The 27,019-nt window shown below is 52.6% G+C and overlaps 1 protein-coding gene across 3 annotated transcripts in view; it reads left to right on the forward strand.

Annotated features, from left to right (window-relative positions):
* The first annotated feature begins 6,026 nt into the window (after positions 1–6,026).
* PSTPIP1 (proline-serine-threonine phosphatase interacting protein 1) overlaps positions 6,027–27,019 on the forward strand; it is a 42,934-nt gene continuing 21,941 nt past the window's right edge. For 2 of the 3 annotated variants that reach the window (XM_030814845.1, XM_030814843.1), the window contains exon 1: positions 6,031–6,501. In XM_030814845.1, the coding sequence (XP_030670705.1) occupies positions 6,466–6,501 (36 nt within the window). In that variant the 5' untranslated portion in view covers positions 6,031–6,465. Of the gene's footprint in view, positions 6,502–19,366; positions 19,586–27,019 lie in introns of all 3 variants that reach the window. The other variant, XM_030814844.1, reaches the window with a different exon arrangement.

Consider the following 27,019-nt stretch of genomic DNA (forward strand, 5'->3'; position numbering starts at 1 on the left):
TCCTGCCTCACGGGTGAGCTTTTTCCCATTAATCAAGACCCAACTCCCCTCCTTTGGGAGGACCTCCCAGGCCAAGCTCCTCAACAGGCTTTCTCTGTTGTCTGCGCTCAGCACGTTTTCCCTTCCCAGGCTGCCTCCCTCACCAGACTGGCAGGGGCTGAGCTGGTTCATTTGCATGTTCCCAGACAGGAAGGCTCAGTCAGAGCTGGTGGGTGTGCTTCAGTGGAGCTTGTTCCATTCTGGGACAGGATAGGTGGCGTGGACAGTGGGTGCCCCAGTACAGTGGGCATGAGCCTCTGGCCACCTGGAGGGACCCTGCAGGTATTTCCCCCAGCAACAGTGAACCATCACGGCCAGGTGCTGGAACATCCCACTTCAGCCATGGGATGGGTGGACAACCCTACAGCCATGGGCAGCGTCGTGACACTGCACCCACCGAGGTCTAAATGGCCGACTCGTGAATGCCCTTCTGGCCATAGCTGATGGCAGGTTGAGAATTACTCCTGCAGGACAGATGCTCCCCTGCAGAAGGGAGAAGTGTGCGTCACTTGCCCTACCCCTTGGACCAGTGGCAATGCTGTCTACAAATGAAATTCATGGCAAGGGCCTCCTGGCTCTTCCAATGTCACCAAAGAGCTTTCAGACCCTCCTTCTCTCCCTCTTCTTTCCAGCCCCTGCCCCTCTTCAGAAGGCTCGAAGCTCTCGCTTTAGATTCCTTCTGGATAACAAATTAGAATCTTAGGACCCTCAGAGTGCAGTCCCGCCCTCCAGCTTGGTGTCAGCCTCACCTCTGAGGGCTATTCCCCCGACAACGTCTTCTCTTCCAGCCCCTGACAACTTGGCTGAACTTCCTTCAAAATGGTGTTTATTCGGCCGGGTGCAGTGGCTCACACTTGTAATCCCAGCAGTTTGGTAGGCCAAGGCGGGCAGATCACTTGAGGCCAGGAGTTTGAGACCAGCCTGGCCAACATGGTGAAACCCTGTCTCTACTAAAAATATAAAAATTAGCCAAGCATGATGGTGCATGCCTGTAATCCCAGCTACTCGGGAGGCTGAGCCTGGGAGAACTGCTTGAACCTCGGAGGCGGAGTTTGCAGTGAGCCAAGATTGTGTCACTGCACTCCAGCCTGGGCGACAGAGTGAGACTCTGTCTCAAAAAAAAAAAAAAAAAGGAAAGAAGAAAAAGGATGTTTATTTGCTTTCCATCTTGCCTGCATTTTGTCCATTTGTCCATCCATTTATTGGTCAGGGAAGGCTTTCCTGAAGAGGTGTCATTTGATAAGAGGGCCAAGGGATAAGGAGTAGTTAGCTGGGCCAAGGCAGGGTCTAGGATGGAACGGGAAGAAGCTTCCAGGCAGAGGGGAGATCATCTGTGAAGGACCCAGGGTAGAAGAGAATGAGGCAGAATGGAGGAATTGAAAGACGGTCCAGGAAGCAGTACCAGAAATTGAGGGAGGCATAACGTGAGTTGAAGTTTTGAAGAGTAGGCTGGGACCAAATTATGCAGGGTGTGTAGGCCATGTAAGGGCAATGGCCATTGTCCTGAGAGTAATGGAAAATCATGGCAAGGTGACAGTGGGACGTTGACATAACCAAATGTGGATCTGAAAATGTCACTCTGCTGTGTGGAGAGCAGACAGAAGTGAGCAGGGTTGGTTTCATAGATGTACAACTCGTGTAAAGAAATTGTACTTGGGGTCTAATGCTCTGAGATTGCCATCTTAGAATTCTTAATCACATTATTTTTGAATTTGCTTTTCTTAAGTACAGTCTGGTGGGACAATGAAGCATACATCAAGGACTTGGAGCCTTGGCTCCTGTGGTCCTGCTTCCAACTGCCTCCCCTGGACTGGTTCTCAGTCTCCTTCTCCACTTCTGCCTAGCAACCACTGCCACCCTCTGCCCCCAGCAGAGACCTGAGTGCAGGCATGGGGACAGTCAGGGTCAAGGGCACACCTGGTAGCATCTGAGGGTTGGCCATGGCAATGTGGACCCTGCCCCAGGCTGGCAACACCATGGCAAATTCAACAGGTGACTCGGGGGCTGAGCCTCTCACTCACTTCTGACCCAGGTCCCTAGTGCCTCCTGCCCTGGACTTTGCAACACCCCTGGGGACTGCCTGTCCACTGTGGGTTGGTGAGGCAGGTCCGTGGGAAATGGCAATGCCTGGCTTGACTTCCCCAACCCCCACTGGGGAACGCAGAATGCAGGTCAGCGTGGTGGCTGGCAGGAGGAGAACTCCAGCAACTGGTGAATTTCACACAGAACTGAGTCAAGTCAGAGGGTGGGGCGGGGCAAGTTGTCCCACAGATATTCCCATGCCCAAGGGAGTGTAACGTTAAATAACAAATCAAAAACACCATTCCAGGTTGAGAGAGAGACTACAGTAAAGAAACAAGTTTTATATATTAGTACCTTTAATGGCAATTTTGTCCCTGCTTTTTGAGTAAGAGGTCTCACGTTTTTATTTTGCACTGGCCCCACAAATTATGTAGCTGTCCAGGCAGTGAGCAATCAGTGAGATTAAGCTTGTGAAATTGGTGGAGGTCCTGTAAATACTGATCCTCCTTCTGTGGCAGCTGGTGTTACTGGTTTTGTGGTTTTTGTGGCTCAGAGGGACGGATGAAGTGTCTTCAGGAGCTGAGTCCTGCCAGTCAGTGGTGGGGGCTGTGACAGTAAATGTTATAAAAACTGATTTTGCATTTTATTCTCAATCCTTGGAGCTACTGCTTCTTGAATTCTTCAAGCAGATGTGTTCAGATACCAGGCAAAACAGGCAGGGGCTCTGCCTGGGAGGGGGATGCCCCCACAGCCTGGCCTGAGGCACAACTGCACAGACCTCAAGGCAAATTGTTTTGAAGCAGCTGGAACAGTCACTAAAAAGCGGTGATTTTCAGGGATAGATTCCTCTCCCCAGGGGCCTGGGCCTGGGCCTGGGTGTGGGTGGGGCTGGTGTGAATAGGGGCCCCCTAAGACAGTAGTCTTTTCTGAGGGGGCACTCAGACATCTCAGTCTTGCTCCTCCATCTCCCTGACATCCCACCAATCCACCCAAGCCCCACCCCACCTGCCCCAACCAGACCTCATTCCTGTCTAAGTCATCACAATATCTTCTTCTGGTCTCACCCGGTCTGAGCCACTCCTCATGGAGAAAGAACTCCCTAGAACCTGTCTGTCAGTCTCTAGGCCCCTCAGAGCAAAAACCAAGTCTGCCTCCCCTTGAGGCCCCGGTCCCAGCAGGACCCTGCAGGAGCTGGTGCTCAGCAGTGCTTGTGTGCCTGGGCTGAGGAGAAGGTTGTGGTGGTCACGTGGTTGGCTTTCAGCATCCCTGGCTGCCCATTCGCAAGGCCAACCATGGGGAAGTATGAGCACGTGACCCACTTCGGGCCAAGGAGACACAGAGGAAGGTCTCCTGGGGAGCTGGGCAGAAGGGAGGGTGCAGGAGCTTTGGAGAAAATGAGATACAAGGGCAGGTGTCCTTTTCTTTCTCTGCTTGTGGCTGTGTCTGGAGTTGTAGACGAGCTGCTGCAGCTCCTTTGCCTGCAGCCCAAGGAGGAAGATTGTAAATGCAAGAGAAACTCAGAGAGACTGAGCTGAAGCCCTCGTGTACCACAGCTGGAGGCTGCCCTGCCTCCAGCCCCCTTGTGTAGATGACAGCACACGTCCTCTGTGTCAGACCCTCTGGTTTATGTTCTTTGCAGCCAAAAGCATCCTCAACTGATGCGAATAACGCAGTGACTGCAGAATGGCATGTGCTAAAGGCTGGCCTCTCATCTCTATAGCACCATCAGTCCCGGTGGCTTCCCTAGATTGTTTTTCCATCTATCGACTTGGGTGAGAAGGTCTCGAGGTAGAACTGGAGAAAGGAACAATGAAACGCTTTTTGAATAGAGGGCTGTTAGTAAAAGACAACTGTGGAAGTTAAGAGCGTGTGCTTTGGCTTCAGACAGATCAAGGACCAAAGGCCAGCCCTCCGCTTATTGCCTGTTACTCGGGTGCGTTACTTCCACTCTTTAATCACTAGTTTGCTCATTTGTAAAGTGGGGATAATGACAGTGTAAGTGAGGCGGTCCATGTGAAAAGTGGAATGATGTACCTGGTGCTGGGTAAGTACTCCAAAGCCGAATTGGCTGTCTGGTCGCCCAGCCTGGGGAGCTGCAACAGGTAAGGGTGGAAGGGAAGGGAGGAGGAAGGCCTCTGTAGTAGAGAACTGCAGAGTCTCTCCAGAGGTTCCTCACATTACTTCCTTCCCCAGTTGCTCCAGCCTGTCACCAGCATGGCCCTCCATCCGGGGCTGCCCTGGCTGGATAAGTGCAATTGAGAAAGGAAGGCCTCTTGTGTGGGAGCCTTGAGGTTGGCTTTGAGGGGGGGGTGGGAGGATTTGCCCAGGTGAGGAAGATCAAGGAAGGCTTGCCAGAAGGGAGGCCGGGAACAGAGCAGGTGGGAGTGGGAAAGGTGTCTCTGGGGAGAGGGAAGAGGCCTGGCCGGAGCGGAAGTCTCTGGGAGGTAATGGGAAGGACACCTAGAGAGGCAGGGCAGGGAGCCCAGCTATGAAAATTTCTGCCAATAAGAGGGCAGGAGCCTTCTGTTAACAGAGGGTCTCTAGTCTGCTCCAGATCTAGAGACATCATCCCATCTGATGGATGGAGAAACTGAGCTCAGGGAGGCTAAGCCAGTGCTATCAGAGGTGGTGGTGCGACTGGGAAGGGAGGTGCAGCCTGCCTCACTCTATGGCCTACAAAGTTCAAGCGGATTTTTACACTATTAGTTGTCTTCAGCTGCAAGTAACAAAAAACCTGACTGGGGCGCCTTACAGATTAAAGATTAGCTCACATCCAAGGTTTCTGGAGGTGAGGGCCTTCTGGGGGCATTCCCATTGCTCTGCAATTCTCCCCAAAGTGTTTCCTCTTGGGTGGCTATTTCAGAGCCTGGGTGTGCCCCCTCTCTCTAAACCCTGGGCATGCATAATGGGCACTTGGGAGCTCAACTATTTCAGCTGCAGCAGCTCTCATCAACCTGTCAGCTGTAAGGCAGACATCAGTGAGGGTGGTGATTTGTGGACAATCCCTGACTCACCCCATTTTGCCAGCCCGCCCTGGGCTCAGGACTTCCTGCTGCATCTTCTGCTGAGTGGGCAGGGCATGGCTTCTCAGGGCTGGGGCTGGGGCTCTAGTCCAGGGCTCTTCCTAAGGTGGTACCACACAGTGCCCCCAGCACCTGCCCACCAAACTGGAAATTCCAGAAATATTCTTGACACCGTCTCCTTTCCAAATACTGGGCGTGGCAGATGAGGAAGCTGAGGCTCAGCGAGTTGGAGGGTCTATTAAAGTCCTTCAGCCCCCGAGGGGTAGGGTCAAAATTAAACAAAAACTGGGCCTCAGACTGGGTTTCCAAACACCCCACTCTGTGCCTTGATAATCCTGTTTCTGTCTCCGTCCATTCCCATTCACTGAGCCGGAAGCCTCCATCTTCAGAGGGGGGTTCTCTGCCCCAAACTGCGTCTAATCTGGAGACTTGCGGTGGTGGCGGTGGTGGTGGTGGGAGCAGTGCCGGGGCCTCAGGCTGTTCTCCCTCATCTTGCTGCCTGCTCACCTTGCCTGTGTGTGCTCACAGCCCCCAGAGCACAGCTGTGTCTTCCAGGCTGTGGGCTCCTTGAGGGCAGGACCTGGTTCGGGTCCCAGAGCAGCCAGGGTTTGATGAATGACAGATGCCCTAGGCCTGAGTAAGCCCCTCCAGAATGACTTGCTGGTGAGGGGTTAAGAGTCCGGCATCTCTGGGCCCAGCCTGGAAGGGTGCTGGACTGGCTGGCGGGTGACACACCTGGGGTTCCTGGGCCCCTCCTGCCACACTGTCAGTGGGCCTCAAGCTCCCTTAGCGTATGGCCTCTGGAATAAAGTGAGCCCGCACCTCGGGAGGGGGCAAGCAGAGGCAGGAGCAGGATGGCAGGTGGCAGGCGGGGCTGCACAGGGGAGCACAGCAACTCCACTTCCTGTGGGCGAGGGCCCTGCGCCTGCCCCAGGGGAGGTTGCACAAACCTTCCTGCGCAGGCCTCGGGCTGCCTGCCTGCCTGGCCCGAGCTCCAGCCTGCCTCTTCCACTGGCCACTGCCTCCCACCCAGGGCTGGCATCCCTGCTCCTTGCCCTGGGTCCCAGACTGTGTCCTCCATCACCGCAGGGTCGGTGAGGGGCTGGGCTGGACACCAGGGCCCGCCCTCCCATCACTGAGCTCCACTCCTTCCTCATTTTGCTGCTGATTCTAGCCCCAAACAAAACAGGTTGAGCTTTTTCCTCCCCTCGGCAGCTCCTCTCTGGCTCGTGGCTGCCTTCTGAGTGCTGCAGACGGCGCCGGCCGGGAAGGGGGGCCTGGGCCAGCCCTGCCAGGACTGGGACGCTGCTGCTGGCGCCTGGCCCTCCATCAGGCCAGCCTGTGGCAGGAGAGAGAGCTTTGCCGCGGCAGACGCCTGAGGATGATGCCCCAGCTGCACTTCAAAGATGCCTTTTGGGTGAGTGAGGATGGCTGGGGGCACTGAACAAGTGGAGCGGGCAGAGCTAGGCTGAAATCTCCATGCAGGTGATGGGATGCGGCTCCGAGAGGGGAGCTTTCTCATAAAACAGTGGTTGATTCTTGGTCTTAATCATCATGGAGGTGGCCCAGGCCCCCACCCCTTCTGGATTGGAAGGCAAGTGGACTCCGTGAATGAGGGTCCTCCTCTCTGCTGCCCTGGCTGTTTTCTCCTCTGGGAGACCTCTCCCCACAGCAGGAGCTCCTCAGAAGAGGGTAACACATGGGTGGGGGCTTGAGGAGGATGTGTGGGGCAGCAAAGGAGGGGTCACAGATTTAGAGACCAGACAAACTTGAGTTCAGGTCTTGGCTCTGTTACAGGCTGGGTGAGTCATTTCTGTCTCTGAGCCTCAGTCTCTCCATCTATATAATGGGGATAAAATAGAAATCAACACACCAACTAATACATTGGATCAGCAAGGGGATCCAATGCACTAAAGCCCCCAGCACCTTGCCTCACTCCAAATGGTAATTCTGTTCCCCTCACCAAGCCCCTTGTCCCTTGCAGACCATAGGGGTCCTTCAAGGAGGCAGCCAGGCGGGCAATTGCTTGCTTACTTTCTTGAATTCAACACAGGCTTAAATCAAGTCATTTCCCCCATGAAATAAGGGCGCCCAGCCAGTGGTAGAGGTAAAGTGGCTTGGCCCGGGCCACGTAGCCTGTAGCCCAGCTTGGACCCCTGGATCATCTCAGCACTTTTCCAGCTGTCCTTCAACTACCCCTCTGCCCCTCAGCTCTGGCTGTGCCCAGGGCTCTGGGGAAAAGCTGAGACCTCTCTGGTTGGAGCTGGGGAATGTGGCTGTCCCGGGGTGCTGCCTCCAACCCTGAAGAGGACGCTCTGGCCCTCGGCTCAGCCGGCTGAGCCCCAGCGAACAGCCCTGCCCTCCCCGGGCCTTTTCCTGGGGCTGCAGCCAGGAGGATGAGAGCTACAGAGCCAGGCCTTCCTTCCCTTCCGGCCAGCTCCACTTGGGGCCTGTGGCCAGCGTGTGAGTGTTCTGCTTCCTCTGCACTGACTGCACAGTAGGCAAAGGACCCTATGTGGGGAGGGCACCTTGTGCCTTTCTGGGCCTCAGTTTCCCCATCTTTACAAAGACAGGGTGGGCCCAGCCCAGAGAAGCCAATGGAGACAGAGCTGCCTCAGCCCATCCGGAGGACCAGGCACCAGGATGCTCAGGGCCCAGGCTGGCAGCTGGAGCCCTGGGGGATGGGGGATGTGAGTCACCACCTTGCTGCCCTGCCTTGGTGTACAAAGTTGGGGGAAGGGGTAGGGCCTGGAAACCCAGGCCACTCTGTAGCCCAGGGCAGGCCAGGACCCCTTGACTATTTTATCACTGAGACCTCTGTCCAGTCCCAGAGCCCCTGGGCCTGCCTTCCCTAGGGCAGAGCTGGGCAAGGAGCAGCCTCCATGGCAGGATCTGGGCACAGGTAAGGGTGGCATATAAGGGAGCAGGGTGTGGCAGCAGCAGCAGAAGCAAGCAGCCAGCCCCTGTGGAGCTTCCTGAGTGGCATCCTGCCCACGCTCTGTGCTCATCGCACCTCTGGGCTTCCTGGCCTCCAAGTGCCTGGTCTCTGTGTCTGGCTCCCTGAGCCTGGGGTGGGCATAGTTTCCCTAGGGAAGGCCAGAGCAGGAAGGGGAGAGAAGTAGCCAGTGGGAACCTCTCACACTGAGTCTGGGCCGATGCCCTGAAAGGTCACTGTAGGCATCACCTGCCCCAGGGCTCTGGATTCTAATACCTCTTCCTGATGCTCAGCCCATCCCAGTGCATAACAACTAACATTTGCTGAGCACGAAAGATGTGCCAGGTGCTGTTCTCAAGATGTATGCATATTCACTCATTCAATCCTTCAAACACGTGCTACTGTTCTCTCTCTTGTTCCGATGGGGAAATTGAGGCACGGAGACATTAAGAGACTTGCGCAAGGTCACACTGCTGGGATTAAACCCCTGGCAGGCTGGCTCCAGCACCTGTGTTGTCGCAGGATCCCTCTCTCTATTTGACATGTCATTGGATCTTTTGGCTTTGGGGTAAGATAAGAGGTAACCCCTCTTATCTTCCAGAGGGGTAAGAAGATCAGACAAGGTGGCTAGAACAATATTTTGAAGCTTCATTTGTAGACAAATCTGTAAAACAGAAAAGGCACACTGCCCTGACTGCAGGTGTTATATTAGGAACGGCCCAGCCAGCTTGGCCCTTGTCCGGGCCTTCCCCCACCCCAGCCCAAGGCACTGTCATTAAACCCTTCAGCCTGCCAGCACACTGTTTAGAAATGACTGGTTTTTAGGCCGGCTGCAGTGGTTCACGCCTGTAATCCCAGCACTCTGGGAGGCCGAGGTGGATAGATCACTTGAGGTCAGGAGTTCAAGAACAGCCTGGCCAACATGGTGAAACCCTGTCTCTACTAAAAATACAAAAATTAGCCAGGCGTGGTGGCGTGCTCCTGTAATCCCAGCTACTTGGAAGGCTGAGGCAGGAGAATGGCTTGAACCCAGGAGGCGGAGGTTGCAGTGAGCCGAGATTGCGCACTGCACTCTAGTCTGGGTGACAGAGCTGACAGAGTGGAGGGACCCTACTTTGGCTAAACTAGAAAGCTCATGTTTGATATCACAGCCCTTCAGTTATTGGGCAACCTCACCCATACAGAACACGGGGTGGAGGAGGGGACCCAGCCCTGCTGTTTCTGGCTTTAGCTCACAGTAAGGGAGGAAGCAAAAGTGGTTTCTCAGGGGCCAAAGATGATTTCCCTAAGAGCTTTCCTTAAAGCTCATACACTACACTCCTAGGAGGTCTCCTAGCTTTTACTCAGGTCCTATGAGCTCTAATTTCACCCACAATTTTAACGAGCTTGGTCATGGGGTCTTTTAGCCTATAGATGTAGCAATTAGTGGCAGTCTGTACAGTACCTGATATACAGTTGGCGATGGATAAATGCTGATGGACCTGGACTATGAGAGGACGTTTCACAGGCAGCTAGCAGCCTGATTGCAAGGAAGGAGACAGAAACAGTCTGAAAAGCAGCTGTAATGGCATAGAAGTAGTGGGGACACTCAGCATGGGAGCAGACACAGTCCTGTCCGTCAGTCGGCCTGTTTTTGCAGTTTTGTCAGGGTGGCCACACAGTATTTATTTACAGCCTGATTTTAGCGGCAGCCGAGTGTTCAGACGCACGCTGCTGTAGGAGTGAGGCAGGGCGGACCAGCCACAGGGGGAGGGAAGGGATAATGTGATTTCTGTGATACATGCAGATGATAAAGAGCATCACCCCTTGGCAGGAAGTTTGTAAATGAGCCTCAGAGTGGGACCTGTCAGTGAGACAAGGTTGAATCTGAGAATACCAGCTGTCCGAGCGGAGAGGGCGTTAGACCTCATGTTGTCGGGCCTATCATTGAGTCTGAGGCGCTGGGAAGCCCAGAGAAGGAAGGGTCCTCCCCTTGCCCCCAGTTTATTATGGCTCCACTCCCAACAGGCGGCCAAATTATTGCAAGAAACGTCTGTCTGTATCCTCTGCACAGGGCTCACAAGTGGGGTACTGGCTGAGGACGTGTTCATAGAATTAATGAACGGACAGTGAATGTCTCCATGGTCCATCTCCCTTCCTGAACCCATTTTTTACTTCATTTCACTTTTTTTTTTTTTTTTTTTTTGAGACAGAATCTTACTCTGTCGCCCAGGCTGGAGGGCAGTGGCACAATCTCAGCTCACTGCAACCTCCACCTCCTGGGGTCAGGCAATTCTCCTGTCTCAGCCTCCCGAGTAGCTGGGATTACAGACATGCGCCGCCACGTCTGGCTAATTTTTGTATTTTTAGTTCAGATGAGATTTCACCATGTTGGCCTGGCTGGTCTCGAACTCCTGACCTCAGATGATCCACCCGCCTTGGCCTCCCAAAGTGCTGGGATTACAGTGGTGAGCTGCCGCACCAAGCACTTCATTTCACTTTTGTTATATTCTGCAAATATCTGGGGAGTAGGGCTCTCTACTAGGTGGTCCACTCTGGACCCCTGAGCTTCTTCACCCTGCAACATCTAATCAGATGTATGAGACTGTCTTGACCTGAAGGAAGCCATAGTCCAGTGCTGGGGCTGGAGGAATAACTGGGTGGGGCAAGGAGTGCTCTGAGAGGAGCAGTATCTCAACTGTGCCATCCCCTCCCAGGCCCCCCATTCCCTGCAACCTGTATGTCCATCCAGCGGCCTTTGCAAAGATGTCATTAGATATTGTTTTAAGAGGGAAAATCTAGTTCTGGACCAGATTCTATTGAGATCCACATCCTATCCCTTTTAGGGTAGTTAAAAGGAAAAGTAAGGACCTGGGGAGGCTGGGCCACATGCACTACGGTGACTGTCACCCACCCTTTGGGTGGGAACTACCAAGGGGGTATGGGGACAATAGGCCTGAACTTTCCCCTTGACATGTGGGCGTATCTCTCCTTTGAGGCTGGGCTTCGGCTCTATCTGGAAACCCTTGTGCCACACTGGGAGGAGCTGAGCCTCCCCAAGCCCATTTAACAGGTGACAGCACTGCGGCTGAGTGGGGCAGTGACTCACCAGCTTCACACAGTGGGACTAGCTGGGCTGGTCCGCCCCTTCCGTATGTGGCACTCAGCCACCGATGCCTTTTCCTTTCCCAGTTCTGAGACGCTGAGGTGCCCATTTATGAGGCTACAGAGAAGGGGACTGAGGGGCCCTACTTTGACCTGTCATAAAGCTGCCTGTCCCTACCCCCAGACCTGTTTACCATGGCCTAGGGGCATCAGGAGAGCCTGACATTTGCTGGGTACCTGTTCTATCCTGGGCATTTAAAGATATGTATATATATACACACACTTTCTGAAGAAACAAAATCAACTAATATAAGATCCTAAAAGGAAAAGTGGGGAAATGGAGAAAAATAGGAAAAGAAAAAGCACCTTTAGTCTCATCACACAACTGCTAATATTTTGCTGTGTTTGCGTACGATTGCCTTTAATAGGTGCAAACATGTTGTGTACATAATTTTGTATTTTCCCTCTCTTTTAAAATTTTTTTATTTTTGCAGAGATGAGGTCTCCCTGTGTTGCCCAGGCTGGTCTCAAACCCTTGGGCTCAAGCAATCCTCCTGCCTTGGCTTCCAGAGTGCTGGGATTACAGGCGTGGGCCACCATGCATGGCCCTCCCTCCTTTTTCTTCTAGTATTTTAAGTTTTATTTTAAATTGTAGTGAAATACACATAACATAAAATGTACCACCTTAACCATTTTTTTGGTGTATGGTTCAGTAGCGCTATGTTTGTTCACACTTTGCCACCCTCCCCTTTTTTTTTTAGCGTAACTCATGCCATCAGAAACACTTGCAGGTGTGGATATGCGTTCCTCATTTTCAGCGACACCACTGTTCATGGCCGCACAGTTCTCTAGCTTGTGAATTTGGTGACCATGCTGTGATTTTTTTGCCCAGTCTCCCATTGCTGAACATTTAGGTTACTGTCAATTATTTATTATTCCAGACAGTGACACCATGGGTAGATCTTTGACTATAAAGGTTTTTCACTTGGGGATTATTTCTTTGGGCAGAGGAGGCTAATGGCTCTTTTCCAGGGAAAGAGGCATTTCTGGGTGAAAGAGTGTGGCCCGTTCTCTAGCCATGGGCACTAGCAGTCACTTTGGGATCCCCCATAGTCCTCTGGTTGGGCAGGAGCTTTTTCACACAGGAAGGAGGAACCCCAGAATGGCCTGGAAGGGTCAGGGCCTGTGGACGGGGCCCTGCTAGAAACCAGAGCCTACTCTGACTTGGTGGAAGGCCTTGCAGCCCAGCAAACTGCTGTGGCCTTGAGGGCCAAGGAGGCCAGTGGCTGAGGAGTGGCCCTGGTGCACTCAGAGCTTGCAGACAGTGCAGGAGGTGGGAGAGAGAGGCCCTGGCCATCCTGCCTTTGCTGCCACCAAGTACCTTCCCAGTACCTGTCTGGCTGCATCTGTCAGAAGTAGTGAGGACAGAGGCTCTCCCTTTCCTGATTGGGAAAGCTCTTTAAGACCTGGTGTTCCCTGTAGAAAGCAGAGAGCCTAGCAGTGTGCCTGGTCGGCAACCCATTGGGAAAAGTGGGGAAATAAGCATTTATACTGGCACTGGCTTGTTGTATTAACAACAAAAATCTGCGGACGGATGCACAGGGAGCTAATTAAAGTGGTTGCCTGTTGGGAGAATGAGAGAAGAGAGATGGATGAGGGATGAGGCTGAGCGGCTGTGAACGTTTTCAGGATTGATGTTTTTATACTGTTTGATTTTTGAACCATATGAATGTATTAATTATTCAAAAATTAAATCAAACAATTAAAAATGAAAAAGAGGACATTTATTTCAAGTCCCATGAAGAATTTTTCCCTGAATCCCAGCTACTTACATCATCCCCTGAGGAGCAGCAATGCTGCCCGTTTGCTGAGTGCCTGTTCCATGACAGGCATGGTGCCATTCAGGCCACATGCCCCCAAACGCATCATCAGTGTCTTCCTGACTGTGATGGGACCTAACGCATGGCAGGTCTAGGATCAAACGAGGGTCACCTGTGCAGGGTAGAGCAGGGATTCCCACCCAGGTCTGTCGAACTCTATTGCCCTCTGCCCCTGAATTCTAGAGAGTTTGTTCTTGCTTCTATTTTAATTTGTGTAGGATGAAAGGATGCCTCCCTACATGTTAACACTGGTGTCTATGGATTTGGAAGTAGGATTCTCTCCATCCCCCATCTAATTTTCTGCAAGTCAATACAGAGTACCTTTGTCATTAAAAAGAAAATATTTAAAAAGAAAACTAAGCAATTCCTGCTTTCAAGACTGAGTTGGTGTTTCTAGGCCAAATCTGTGGTTTGCTAGCATGCCCTCTTCCACACACTTGGTGAATTCTTTGTGGTACGTGGGCCTCTGGGGACCAAGAACTTGGTTCATCTGTGCCCATTTCACAGGACGTGGCCGGCTGCTCAGGTGTTAGAAGATTGCAGAGGTTTGTGGTCATGCTTGCTTTGCTTTTGTGATGCCTGCAGATGGTCACTGACGGGATTTGCTGGCTGCAGGGTTCTGGGTCGCTTTGGTGTTCTGAATTCAATTTTATTCTTGATAAAAAAACAAGATCTGCTTGATAAAAAACAAGATCTGGAGCACAAAGATGACCCGCTTTGTGCTCCAGTCCCCAGGAACCCACATGCTTTTCCTGGCTGCTCCTGGCATCTACACAGAACTAGGGCAGCCCCTGGGATGGAGAAGGAGGGCCTTGCTTTGGGCTTTGAAGGGTGGGTGAGGATTTGAGACATGTCAGGAGGACAAATGGCACTCAACGTGGGAGGTACGGCACGGGCGAAGGTGTGGAAGGGGGTTTGGAAGACAGTTTTCTGGCCCAGAGCATTGTGCAAGGTGACTGGTAGGAAGGGAAGGCACGAGCTGGATTGTGAAAAGTCTCTGCCGTAAGTGGTGGCAGAAATACTTTCTTCTGCCTCTCTGCACCCTCTCTGATGATGGCTGTTTCCTCTCATGCAAAAGAGGACAGAGGCTGCGGGCTGTGAGCGGGATGCCCTTCCTCCTCACCCAGAGCCTGGCTGACGCTGCAAACCACACGATGGAGGGAACTTTGGGTGGAAACCAAGACTGCCTCTGCTAGAGAGAATGATGCCCTGGGCCCTGGGCCGCCCACACCAGGACTTCCCTCTGGGTTGGCTCCGGAAGGTTCCTCCCTCACAAACTCAGTCATGCCCCACCCTCCAGGCTTAGAAGGAAATGGGCTTCTTGGGAGGCCGAGGCGGGTGGATCACCTGAGGTCAGGGGTTCGAGACCAGCCTGGCCAGCATGGTGAAACCCTGCCTCTACTAAAAATACAAAACAGTAGCGGGGCATGGTGGTGCGTGCCTGTAATCTCAGCTACTTAGGAGGCTGAGGCAGGAGAATTGCTTGAATCCAGGAGGTGGAGGTTGCAGTGAGCTGAGGTTTCACAATTGCACTCCAGCCTGGGCAACAAGAAAGAAACTCCGTCTCAAAAAAAAAAAAAAGAAGAAGAAGAAGGAAGCAGGCTTCTTTGAAGCCTCACCCAGCCCTCACCCACACTTGCTGGGTGGCCTTGGAGAATCATTTTCCCTTTCTGAACCTCAGTTTCCTCATCTGTAGGATGTCAGGGTCATCATCACTTAAGATAAGGGCTTTGAGGATGGGGCAGCTCAGGGCAGTGCTAAGGGACCACCTCCTCCTGCTCACCATAGTGGAGTAGCAGACAGGTCCCAGGGGACCCAGATTTCTAATTGGATATGCACCCACAGGGTGAGCCTTATACATAGATCTTGCTGTTTCCAGAATGCCTTCTCCACTGATGTTCACCACTGCATGTTATACTCTGCCATTAGAGAATCATTCCTTTGGTTTCAAGTAACAAGATGATCTATGTTATCTCACTTAATTCCAACAATAGTCCTGTGAGGTCAGTATTCTTATTCCTGTTTTACAGAGAGGAAACTGAGCCTCACGGAAGGGATGTGGGCCTGGGGGATGCCACACAGATGGATCGGACTGGGCTGGGCCTGGATACCACCTTCCCAGGTCTGGGTCAGAGAGCCCTTTGCAGTTAATGGGAGGGTGTGGTGGTTTGCTGAGGCCTGGCACACTGAGCAATGGGTGATGGAACAGGCAGGAGAGTGACAGCTCCTTCCACTGGTGTTGACAGGCCACCCACCATTGGGCAACAGGAAGTGCCAGCTGGAGCCCTGGAGACCAGCAGCCAGTGTGGGGATGCGGTGGCCAGATGGAACTCAGGGCTTCCCAGCTGTGGAAACAGGAACGGGAAACAGCCACACTGGGGAGGAAGTGAGGGGGTGATGGGCTGAGGCAAGAGCATGTCTGCGTGGCTAGAGAAAGTGACCAAGGTGGAGAGTAGTTGGAGATAAGGTAAGAAATAGGACAGCGGCCAGGCATGGTGGCTCACACCTGTAATCCCAGCACTTTGGGAGGCTGAGGTGGGAAGATCACTTGAACCCAGGAGTTCAAGACCAGTCTGGGCAACATGGTGAAACCACTTCTTTAAAAAAAAAAAAAAAAAAAAGTACAAAAATTAGCTGTACCTGGTGGTGCACGCCTGTAGTCTCAGCTACTTGGGAAGCTGGAGTGGAAGGGTCACTTGAGCCTGGGAGTTGCAAACTGTAGTGACTGTATGATCGTACCACTGCACTCCAGCCTGGGCAACAGAGCAAGACTCTGTCTCAAAAAAGAAAAAATGAAAGAAAAGAAAAGAAATGAAGCAGAGAGCCAGATCTTGTAGGACTGTCATTCTAAAAAATCCCAATCCCCAGGCCACACCCCAGGTCAATTACATCCCGATTTCTGGGGGTAGGACCTGGACATCAGTATTTTTCAAAGTTCCCCAGTGCCTCCATGTGGAACTTCAGGTTGAGAGGCATCAACATAGATAATTGTGGTAATTAATTACCATTGCTGGCTGAGCGTGGTGGCTCATGCCTATAATCCCAGCACTTTGGGAGGCCACGGTGGGCGGATCACCTGTGGTCAGGAGTTCAAGACCCAGCCTGGCCAACATGGTGAAACCCTGTCTCTACTAAAAATATTTAAAAAGTAGCCAGGTGTGGTGATGCGTGCCTGTAATCCCAGCTACTTGAGAGGCAGAGGCAGGAGAATTGCTTGAACCTGGGAGGCAGAGGTTGCAGTGAGCCAAGATTGTGCCACTGCACTCCAGCCTGGGCAACAAGAGCGAACACTCAATATCAAAACAAAACAAAACAAAAATTACCATTGCTGACAATAGGCATACATCTGGTTTTTACCATTTTCATGACCTCATTTGACTCACCTGAGTGAGCAGAAGTTAGAAGTTTTGGGGGTGGTGGTAATTATATGTAACATAAAATTGACCATTTTAACAATTTTTAAGTATACGATTCAGAGACATTAAGAACATTCACTATTTCCTGAACTGCTTCATCATCCTGAACAGAAATTGTACCCATCAAACAATAACTCCCCACCCCTTCACCACATACCTTGTTCTACCTCGATTCTACTTTCTAGCTCTATGGATCTGCCTCTTCTAGTCATCTCCTGTAAGTAGAATCAGATAGTATTTGTCCTTTTGTGTCTGGCTTATTTCAGTTAGCATAATGTCTTCAAGGCTCATCCATGTCGTAGCATATGTCAGAATTTTCTTCCTCTTTATGACAAAATACTATTCCATTCTACATATATATTTTATTTTGTACATCCATTGATCCATTGATGACCACTGGGCTGCTTCTTTGAGCTATTGTGAATAACGCTGCCATGAACATTGGTGTACAAGTACCTGTTTGAAACCCTGCTTTCAGTTCTTTTAGATATATACCTAGGAGTGGAATTGCTGGATCATATGGTAATCCTATGTTTAACTTTTTGAGTAACTGCCAAACAGTTTTACATTCCCATCAGCAATGCAAAAGGGATCTAATTGCTCCATATCTTTGCCAACTCTTGTTAATTTCTGTTTTTTTTTTTTAATCATGGTCACCTTAGGAGGCATGAAGTGATATCTCATCGTAGTTTTGATTTGCATTTCTCTAATAATTAATGATGTTGAGCATCTTTTCATGTGTTTATTGGCCATTTGTGTACCTTCTTTGGAGAAAGTCTATTTAAGACCTTTGCGGCCGGGCGCGGTGGCTCAAGCCTATAATCCCAGCACTTTGGGAGGCTGAGGTGGGCAGATCACGAGGTCAGGAGTTCGAGATCATCCTAGCCAACATGGTGAAACCCCGTCTCTACTAAAAATACAAAAAAATTAGCCGGGCATGGTGGTGGGCGCCTGTAGTCCCAGCTACTAGGGAGGCTGAGGCAGGACAATGGCGTGAAACCCAGAGGTGGAGCTTGCAGTGAGCTGAGATGGCACCACTGCACTCCAGCCTGGGGGACAGAGCCAGACTCTGACTCAAAAAAAAAAAAAAAAAAAGACCTTTGCCCACTTTTGAATTGGTTGTCTTTTTATTGTTGAGTTGTAGGAGTTCTTTATCTATTCTGGATACTCATCCTTTATCAGATATATGATTTGTAAATATTTTCTCCCACTCTGGAGTGTCTTTTCACTCTTTTGATGTTGTCTTTTGATGCACAAAAGTTTTTCATTTTGATGAATTCAATGTGTCTACTCTTTGTTTTGTTGCCTATGATTTTAATATCATATCAGAGAAATAATTGCCAAATTAAATATCATGAAGCTTTTCCCTATGTTTTCCTTTTAAAATTTTGTACCTTTAGGTCTTACATTTAGGTGTTCAATTCATCTTGAGTTCATTTTTGCATATGGTATAAAGTAAGGGTCCAGCTTAATTCTTTTGCATGTGGATACCCAGTTTTCCCAGTGCCATTTGTTGAAGTCTGTCCTTTTCTCATGAATGGTCTCGGCACCCTTGTCAAAAATCAATTGACCATATATGATAGGGCTTATTTCTGAGCTCACTATTTCCATTCTATTGGTTATATGTCTGTCCTTATGACAGTACTGCACTACTTCAATTACTGTAGCTTTGTAGTAAGCTTTAAAATCAAGAAGTGTGAGTCCTCCAACCTTATTCTTCCTTTTCAAGATTGTTTTGGCTCTTCGGGGGCCTGAGTAGAGCTGCTTTTGTTGTTCCCATTTTATAGGTGAGGAGACTGAGGCCTGGACCCTCCTGAGTTTGCCCAGCCTGGACTGGCCACGAGTCCGTGACAAACTCCTCATCATACTCCCACCCTGGGCACATGTAGGGAGACACTTGATTTAGAGGGCCCCTGGGTTGTGGGCTCCTCTCTGTGATTGCTCTGCCTTCCAGCTCCCTGAGAAGGTCCATCTATGATGTCTCAGCTTCCTTGAGGCCCCACCAGCTCTCACTCTTCTTCAAGGAGGGTCTGGAGGGAAGGCCTGGAGGCTGGGTCACCAACTTCCTCAGTGGATCAAGAGAAGACCCTGCAAGGAATTAATGTCTGTCCCGGCCTCACCTTCTTGGATAAAAATCAGACTTCTGGCCCTGTGCAGTGGCTCATGCCTGTAATTCCAGCACTCTGGAAGGCCGAGGCAGGTGGATTGCTTGAGCCCAGGAGTCCAGGACTAGCCTAGGAAACATGGCAAAACCCAATCTCTACAAAAAATATAAAAATTAGGCCGGGCGTGGTGGCTCACGCTTGTAATCCCAGCACTCTGGGAGGCCGAGGCAGGTGGATCACGAGGTCAGGAGAACGAGACCATGGTGAAACCCCGTCTCTACTAAAAATACAAAAAAATTAGCCGGGCATGGTGGCGGGCGCCTGTAGTCCCAGCTACTCGGAGAGGCTGAGGCAGGAGAATGGCGTGAAGCCGGGAGGCAGAGCTTGCAGTGAGCCGAGATTGCGCCACTGCACTTCAGCCTGGGCGACAAAGCGAGACTCCGTCTCAAAAAATAAAAATATATATATATAAATTAGCTGGGGCGTGGTGGTACACACCTATGGTCCAAGCTACTTGGGAGGCTGAGGTGGGAGGATCACTTGAGCCCAGGAGGTCGAGGCTGCAGTGAGCTGTAATCACGCCACGGCACTCCAGCCTGGGCAATAGAACACTTTTTTTTTTTTTTTGAGATGGACTCTCACTCTGCCGCCCAGGCTGGAGTGCAGTGGCACAATCTCAGCTCACTGCAAGCTCCGCCTCCTGGGTTCACGCCATTCTCCTGCCTCAGCCTCCTGAGTAGCTGGGACTACAGGCACCCACCACCATGACCGGCTAATTTTTTTGTATTTTTAGTACAGATGGGGTTTCACTGCGTTAGCCAGGATGGTCTCGATCTCCTGACCTCGTGATCTGCCCGTCTAGGCCTCCCAAAGTGCTGGGATTACAAGCGTGAGCCATTGCGCCCAACTGGCAATAGAACACTTTGGGGACTGCAGTCACTGAAGCAGAAGGGATTCCCTTCTTGGTCACCTCCTGAACAACTGCCCATTGACCTGGACCAGCTCTGAGCCCACTCTCCTAGGCATCAGGACCCCAGACTACAGGTGGTAGGAAGACCCAGAACAGCTGAGGATGGTTCAGGCAAGCAGAGCTGGGGGTGGAGGGTGGGAGATCAGCACAGAAGTCTGGATCAGTGTCCCTGGAGCTGCAGTGAATACTAAACACGGCCAGGTGTGAGGTCTGCACAGCACAGGGAAGCACAGGGTGTGGGTGGGGTGTTTGGGGATATCTGTGAGGATTCTCACTGACCCTGAAACCAAAGAAACAGGTGTGGCTGGTGCCGGGACCAAGGGAAGACCAGCAGCTGAGCCTGGGTCTAGGGTCAGAGCAGGAGCTGCTATGAAGCTGCAGAAATTTCATCCCAGTCCTCAGATAACTCCCAGTCCTCAAGGGAAGGAGCTTGCACTCAGGGTCTGGCAGTATTTTTGTTTCGTTTTGTTTTTTGAGACAGAGTCCCACTCTGTTGACCAGGCTAGAGTGCAGTGGCACTGTGTCGGCTCACTACAATCTCCGTCTCCTGGGCTCAAGCAATACTCCTGCCTCAGCCTCCCGAGTAGCTGGGATTACAGGCGCCCGCCACCACACCCAGCTAATTTTTGTATTTTTAGTTGAGATGGGGTTTCATCATGTTGACGGGACTTGTCTTGAACTTCTGACCTCAGGTAAGCCACCCGCCTCGGCTTTCCAAAGTGCTGGGATTACAGGCGTGAGCCATGCGCCCGGCTGTCTTGATTTGAGTCCTACCTCTGTATAGGCTGAGAGTAAAACGTTAAATAATAAATGGTCCCAGAGAACACCAGGCTCCTCACACAGCCCAGCTCCCCAGGCCTGGGGTAGGGGGAGCATCTGACTCTACTTAGAGCCGTGTTTCTCCACCATGTGGCTGTGTGCAACATGTACACTGGCTGTGTTGGGCAGAGCAGAGCGATTTCCCGGACTCCAGGATAGAAGCCTTTACTTGGCAAATGCCATCTTTGTCTCTCACTCTGACCTTGGAGCCCAGTGGCCCGCTTCGATCCTACTACACTCATGGGTGGCCCTGGGGAGCCCCTCAACTCTCTGAGCCTTGGTTCCTTGTCTGTAAACATTGTAGTAGTAAACCAGCTTTGGTGGTTAGAGGATTAAGAGTGGAGACGTGCAGGTTAATGGCCAAGCAAGGATAAGGAGCCCCACCTGCCATCCCCTGCAGGTGTGGAGTCCAACTAGCCCCCAGGCGCGGAAGGCCTCGGGCTGAGCTCCGAGGCCCTGAACCTGCTGAGGCTGGCAGAGAGAGCCAAAGGGCCTCCACAGGCTGCAGGGGTCTGTCCGTGCCTTCAGGGAAGGGCATGCGCATAGGAGTGGGGCTCCCCTGAAGCTCTAGGGGCCCATCTCTGTCTCTTGAGCAAGTCCCAAGCCCAGGGGAGCCTGCCAGCCCTCACACCTACAGCAAATCACAGCTGCAAGGTAGGACATCCCATATCAGCCCTATAAGCGCTTAGGACTCCACGTATTCTCCCCAACTTACAGATGTAAAAATCGAGGCCAGAGAGTGGGAGCCACTAGTCTAGAGAAGTGTCCCGGCTAGGATCAAACCCAATTCTCCTTGTAAACGCCCCTTCCCTGGGCTCCTCTCAGTTAACATGTGTGAATCCCCTCGGCTGCCCTTCCAGGAGCCCAGTGAGCGTCAAGTGCCCTGCGTAAGGCTCCTGCAGGTGTTTTGCATTTAGTCCTCAGAGCCCCTGGAAGTGGGTGATGCTCTCATCCTGATCTCACAGAAGAGGAATCTGGGCTCCGGAGGTTTGTGACTCATGCAGACTGTGTGGAACTGGCCAGAACCAGAACTCAGTGCCTGAACCCTGTCACGCCCCACTGCCTGGACTCGCTGTGGGCCTGTGCTCCCCTGGGACATCCCTGGCAGGCGTAGGTGGTGTGGGAGGGCGAGGCCTGGGGATGGGGATGTGCAACAATGGTGCCTGGACCACCGGTGCCCCTGGCTGGTCACTCACAGGCAGGAGCCGGTACGGCAAGGATACCTGCTCTTCCTGTGAAGATGGCTGGACCCCTCCTGGCTGGCTACAGGGTCAGTGCCTCCTCCAGGGCTCGGGGTCTGGGGTGGCTCAGCTCCATCCTCCCCTGCATCAGTCACCCCCAAGGGCCCACGGCCTCCCTTCCTCGCTTGCCCTCACCATCAGCCTCCTTCCTCGCCCACTGCTGGAACCTAGTGAGCCTCCGACTGCCAAATCAGCTTGGCAGGGGCGGTATGGAGCTGTGTGACCTGGACGAGTCACTGCTATCCTCACTTCCTTGCCTGCCTGTAAGATGGGACAGTAACAGCACAGTACCAACTTGACGGGGTTCCCTGAGGATTGGAGGGGATCCGTGAGAGCCCCACCAGGCACCGCCCCCACTCAGTCCCTCCCCCTGAACCTGGAACCTGGTTCCTATGACCTCCTGGGAAGGTCCTGCCCTTTGCTGTGTGTGACTTGGCTCTCCTCAGTCTGGCCTCAGGCCACCTTTACAGACACCTGCTCCATCTCCCTGCACCTGTCTCTGCTGCCTTGAAGCAGGCAGCTGAGCCTGAGGGGCGTGTCTCCATCTACCTCTGGCCGCCTTGTGTTTGCTCCTTGCCTCCTCTCTCACTTTTCTTCTCTTTTCCTTTTCTTTTGAGACAGGGTCTTACTCTGTCACCCAGGCTGGAGTGCAATGGTGCAATCTCGGCTCACTGCAGCCTCTGCCTCCCAGGTTTGAGCAATTCTCCTGCCTCAGCCTCCGAGTAGCTGGGATTACACGTGCCCACCACCATGCCCAGCTAATTTTGTATTTTTAGTAGAGACAGGGTTTCACCATGTTGGCCAGGCTGGTCTCAAACTCCTGAGCTCAAGTGATCCACCCCCCTCCGCCTCCCAAAGTGCTGGGATTTCAGGTGTGAGCCACCACGTCCAGCCCTCTCTCACTTTTCTGCATGTTTTGGTTTCATGACACAGGAGAAAGAAGTGGGAATTGGGCTGGCCCCATGAGAGTGCAGGAGGGGAAGCAGTCAGGGGAACTCAGGTAGTGGGGTGCTTTCCTGCCTCATCATTGAGAAGGCCTATTTATAAGAACAAAGCTTTCAAGCCAGACAGACCTTGGTGAAAAAGCCAGACGCCCCACAACGTTAGAGAGAATCGCCTCTCTTGTCTTCACCTTCCTCATCTTCATGGCAGACAGTAGCTGCCTCGTGGTGAGTATTGCTGAGGGCAGGTGCCACACTCATGCGCAGTGTGTCCTTGTCCAGTGCCTGTGTTGTCCCCTCAGTGGGACCCCTGGGAGTCCCTGGAAGCTCACAGGGCTCTGATGGGGTCCCTGTCAGCCACGGGCCTGTGGGCCTCCCAGCACAATGGAGCCCAGCCCAGGCATCTCTGGGACTCGGCCAGCTGGGCTGCTCAGGTGAGGGGCCCTGTAAGGCCTGGCAGAGGCCATCAGACTGGGACTTGGAGGAGAACCGTGGCACTCTGGAAACTCATTTGTAATCTCAAGGTCCTGTCAGCCCAGGTGAACACAGAGTAGCTCATCTGACAACATTAATGCATATTTGTTCTCTAAAAACTAAAAGTCTGTCTTTGCCTTCTTGGCCCTCTCTGTTCAACACTTACCCTGGGCCATCTCAGACAGCTGTAAGTCATCCTCATCCCATATTTATTTACTTATAGATGGATCCCAGCGGTACTTGAGTCAGGGGATCCCTAGACACCAAGTCCCTAGTTTAACAGGCCATCTGAGGCTTGAGTCCTCTCTGTGGAACCAGACCTGCTTACAGACTGTAGTGATGGGCGCTCTTCACCTGTCAAAGCCCCCCGCCCTCTTTCCATACCTGCAGCCATTCGGGCTCCTGGGAAGCCTTTCCTTGCATCGTCCTGGAGTTGGCCTCCCTGTCTCTGCCCCCATGAGTCCTGGCTTGGGCTGGGAAATGCCAGCTACTAGTGCTCCCTCTGCTCCTGATGGCCCCACAGAGATCTCCAGGTGAGACTGTTCCTCAGCCATTCCCTCACAGCTTTGGCTTGGAACTCTCCCTTCCCTCCCTATCACCTCCTCCCAAATACTCTGGGTAAGCAACTGCCTTGTTTACTGAGGGCTCTGGCCATCCATCCATCCATCCATCCTCCCACCCATCCACCCATTCACCCATCCACCTATCCATCCATCCACCCATCCCTCCTCCCACCCACCCACCCACCCATTCACCCATCCACCTATCCATCCATCCATCCATCCACCCATCCATCCATCCATCCATCCACCCACTCATCCATCTACCCATCCACTCATCCACCCATCCACCCACCCATCTACCCATCCATGCATCCACCCACTCACCCATCCCTCCATTTGTCCACCTGTCCACCAGTCCACCCATCCACCCATCCACCCATCCATCCATCCACCCACCCACCCATCTACCCATCCATCCATCCATCCACCCACCCATCTACCCATCCACCCATCCATCCACCCACCCGTCCATCCATCCTTCCATCTGTCAATTCATCCATCCATCCATCGATCCATCCATCCATCCATCAAGTTGTACTTGAGTGTTTGGTCCTTTGCCTGCCTCACTTTGCCAACCAGTAATGGCGGAGAGGAGTCCCATTGTGGGGTACTGACTGTAGGGCAGTGGAAGCAGCCTGGTTGCTACCCATTGACTTAGCGTCCCTGTGCCTCAGTTTCTGTATCTATACAATGGGGATGATAATTCCTGCCTCAGAGGACTGTTGTAGGAAGTAGAGGGGACCAGTGTGTCTGGCTTATTTAAAGGTGCTGGGTAATGGGTCATTGAATCTGCAAGCAAATTATCTGGTCCCCTCCATGGGGCACCTCAGGAAGCAGCCGTCATAAGGCCTTGTCCTCTTGAGGGCCTCACTGAGCTGCTTCTCCAGCCCATCACTCAGTGTGTCTGTGAGCAGTGCTGTGTGTAGGCACCGGGTGCCAGGATCCAGTGGGGAACCTGAAAGACCCCCCTCTGCCTCCATGGAGCTCAGCCCTTCCTACCTCAGGTTCTCAGTCCACAGAAGACAAGCAGCAGGAAACTAGGTGCTAGCAAACCCACAGAGTCAGCCACACTGGCTGCAGAAGTCACTGCTGGTGTGAGGGAGGAGAGCACCCCAGCACCACGCAGCACCACGCAGCACCACGCAGCACCACGCAGCACCATTCAACACCATGCAGCACCATGCAGCACCATGCAGCTACCTTCCAAAGCCGCTGCTAGGTCTTGCTTCCCCACCTGTGGGCCCATACTGGAGCTTTCCCAGTCATCTTCAGGTGTAACCCAATCCAGTCCAACCCAGTATCACAATCTCACTCTCATTCAATTTAAAGCTCCCCAGTCCCCTGACTTTCACTGGAAACCTCTGATGGGGAAAAGAGAACAGGGGCAGTTTCCTCCCTTGCCATGGGGTACCCACACTCCACTGCCAGCTGCCTCTGGGGTCTCCATAGGTGGGGTGGGGCACGGGGCCGTGACTATAAAGGGGAGAAACATCTCATTGCCCTGGTACTGTTGTAACTGGTGACAGCGAATGCACACAGGTCAGCCCTTTCTCTCCCTGGCACCTGGGCAGGTTTTTTGGCGACCCTGCCCCCCTGGAGTCCCTGACCACTCCGTACCCTACAGCCTTCCACTTCCAACCCCTCCCGATGCACCCAATAGTCTGCTCCACTCAGCTTCTCCTTGGGGCTCCTCTCCCTGTCAGGCTGTTCTCCTGGACAGAATTACCAGGCAGCTCTTCCTGGCTACCTTCCACGGCCCTCACTTGGTTCCCAGGGAAGATTTTGGTGCCAATTCTTGGACATAGCAGATGGGAACTCGGACCAAAACCCAGGCGTCCCCCTCCAAGGTTGGAGGCTTAGCTGTCCTCTGATAGATGCTGTATTCTGGAGTGCCAGGCAAGGGAGCATTTGAAAAAGGCTCTGCTCCCCTTTAAATGGACCCTCTGGTGGAGGAAGGTGTGTAGGGTGAGAGGGGAGGTGACGAGGTGACTCATTTCTTCCAGCCTGGCCCCAGCTGAGGGAAGGTGTTTCTGGTGGGGGAGGTGGCAGGCAGGCAGGCAGGGCTTGGGGAGCCGCTGCTTGCTGAACTGCCCCCGGGTGACAGGCCCTGAGTGTGGGGCTTTGCAGAGAGGTGAAGTAATGGGAAGTTAACAGCCAAGATCGGGGCTTGGGATATCTGGGTTATATCCCAGCTGCACCCGGCAGGTCCCTGGGCAGATTGGGTAACCTCTCTGGGTTACCTTTTCCTCATCCATAAAATGGTAGTCATCACCCCTAGCCCAGTATCTGCCTTGTGGTGAGCCCTGATCTTGAGTCCACCGTTCTCACCTATGCACACAATTTCACTTGCTTCTCAGGTCATCTCTATGTGGTGAGAACTATTAGGCCCATTTTCACAGGGAAGGAAACAGACTGAGAAGGGCCAGGGTCATGGGAGGTGTGAACCCACATCTAGTCGGTCAGACCCTTCCCAGCCTCTCAAACAGGCCCGAGTACCCTCTCTGACCTGTGGCCTACACCAACAGGACTGTGCCCTAGAGGGGTGGGCTGTCAGAGCCTGAAAAGGTTAGCCTCCTGCCCCCATTTTCCCAATGAGGAAACGAGGTCCTGAGAAGTAAAGTGGCTTGCTTCAGGCCCTGGTGTCTGTGGTCTTGCCCCTGCAGCCACCAAGAGTGTCATGGGCATGAAAAGGGGGAAGTGGCGGTAGTTACAGAGGGTATTTCTCCACTCAACCAGTGGGGGTGTGGAGGGCCCTGGCCAGCTCACAGGCCTGGGCCATGGCTCACACCAACACCCACCAGAGAATGAAGCCAGTAGGCTGTCCCTGGACAGAACAGGGCACCCAGGCCTTGGCCACACTGCCTCAAGGCAGAGGCAGGAATATGTTTCCTCCCAAGAGTCTCCTCCTGGAGTTCTGGGATGCAGCCTGGAGCCGATGGCCACACACCATGGATGGCAAGGGCTGGGTCCCACATCTGGCTCAAGTGAGCCTCCCAGAGGAAGAGACTGTGCCTGCTCCCCACCTGGCACCCCTAGTCCAGAACGGGTTGTCCTGGGTGCCACACGGCTGGGCCGTGACCACTGGCTGTTCACTGGTTCCCCAGGGCTGCACTCCTCTAACCCAGCCTAGGCACCAGGCTAGCCTCTGTGAATCCACAGTGACCAAATTATAGCCCAAAATACAGCTTTGATTTGAGGTGGAGATAATTTGAGTAATCATTTTCAAGAGTTATTTTTTCAAATCATGTTTGGATGTTCCAAAATAGAAAATGGTTCCTGGGCTGTCTACTAAATGGCTGATGTAGGTATATGGCTTTGGGGACAGGTTGACCTGCATTCAGATCCCAAACTCTGCCCTTTGCCCATTGAGTGGCTTTGGGCAGTCTCTTTCCCTGTTTGGGCCTCCTGTCCCCATCTTTGCCTCCTGAGATCTGTGTTGTGGTCAGGAAGATAACGCTATGATACCCTTGGTGCAGTGTGTGCCAGGTAGACTTGGTAAATAGAGAT

Source organism: Nomascus leucogenys, chromosome 6 (genome assembly GCF_006542625.1).
Source record: "Nomascus leucogenys isolate Asia chromosome 6, Asia_NLE_v1, whole genome shotgun sequence".
NCBI lineage: Eukaryota > Metazoa > Chordata > Mammalia > Primates > Hylobatidae > Nomascus > Nomascus leucogenys.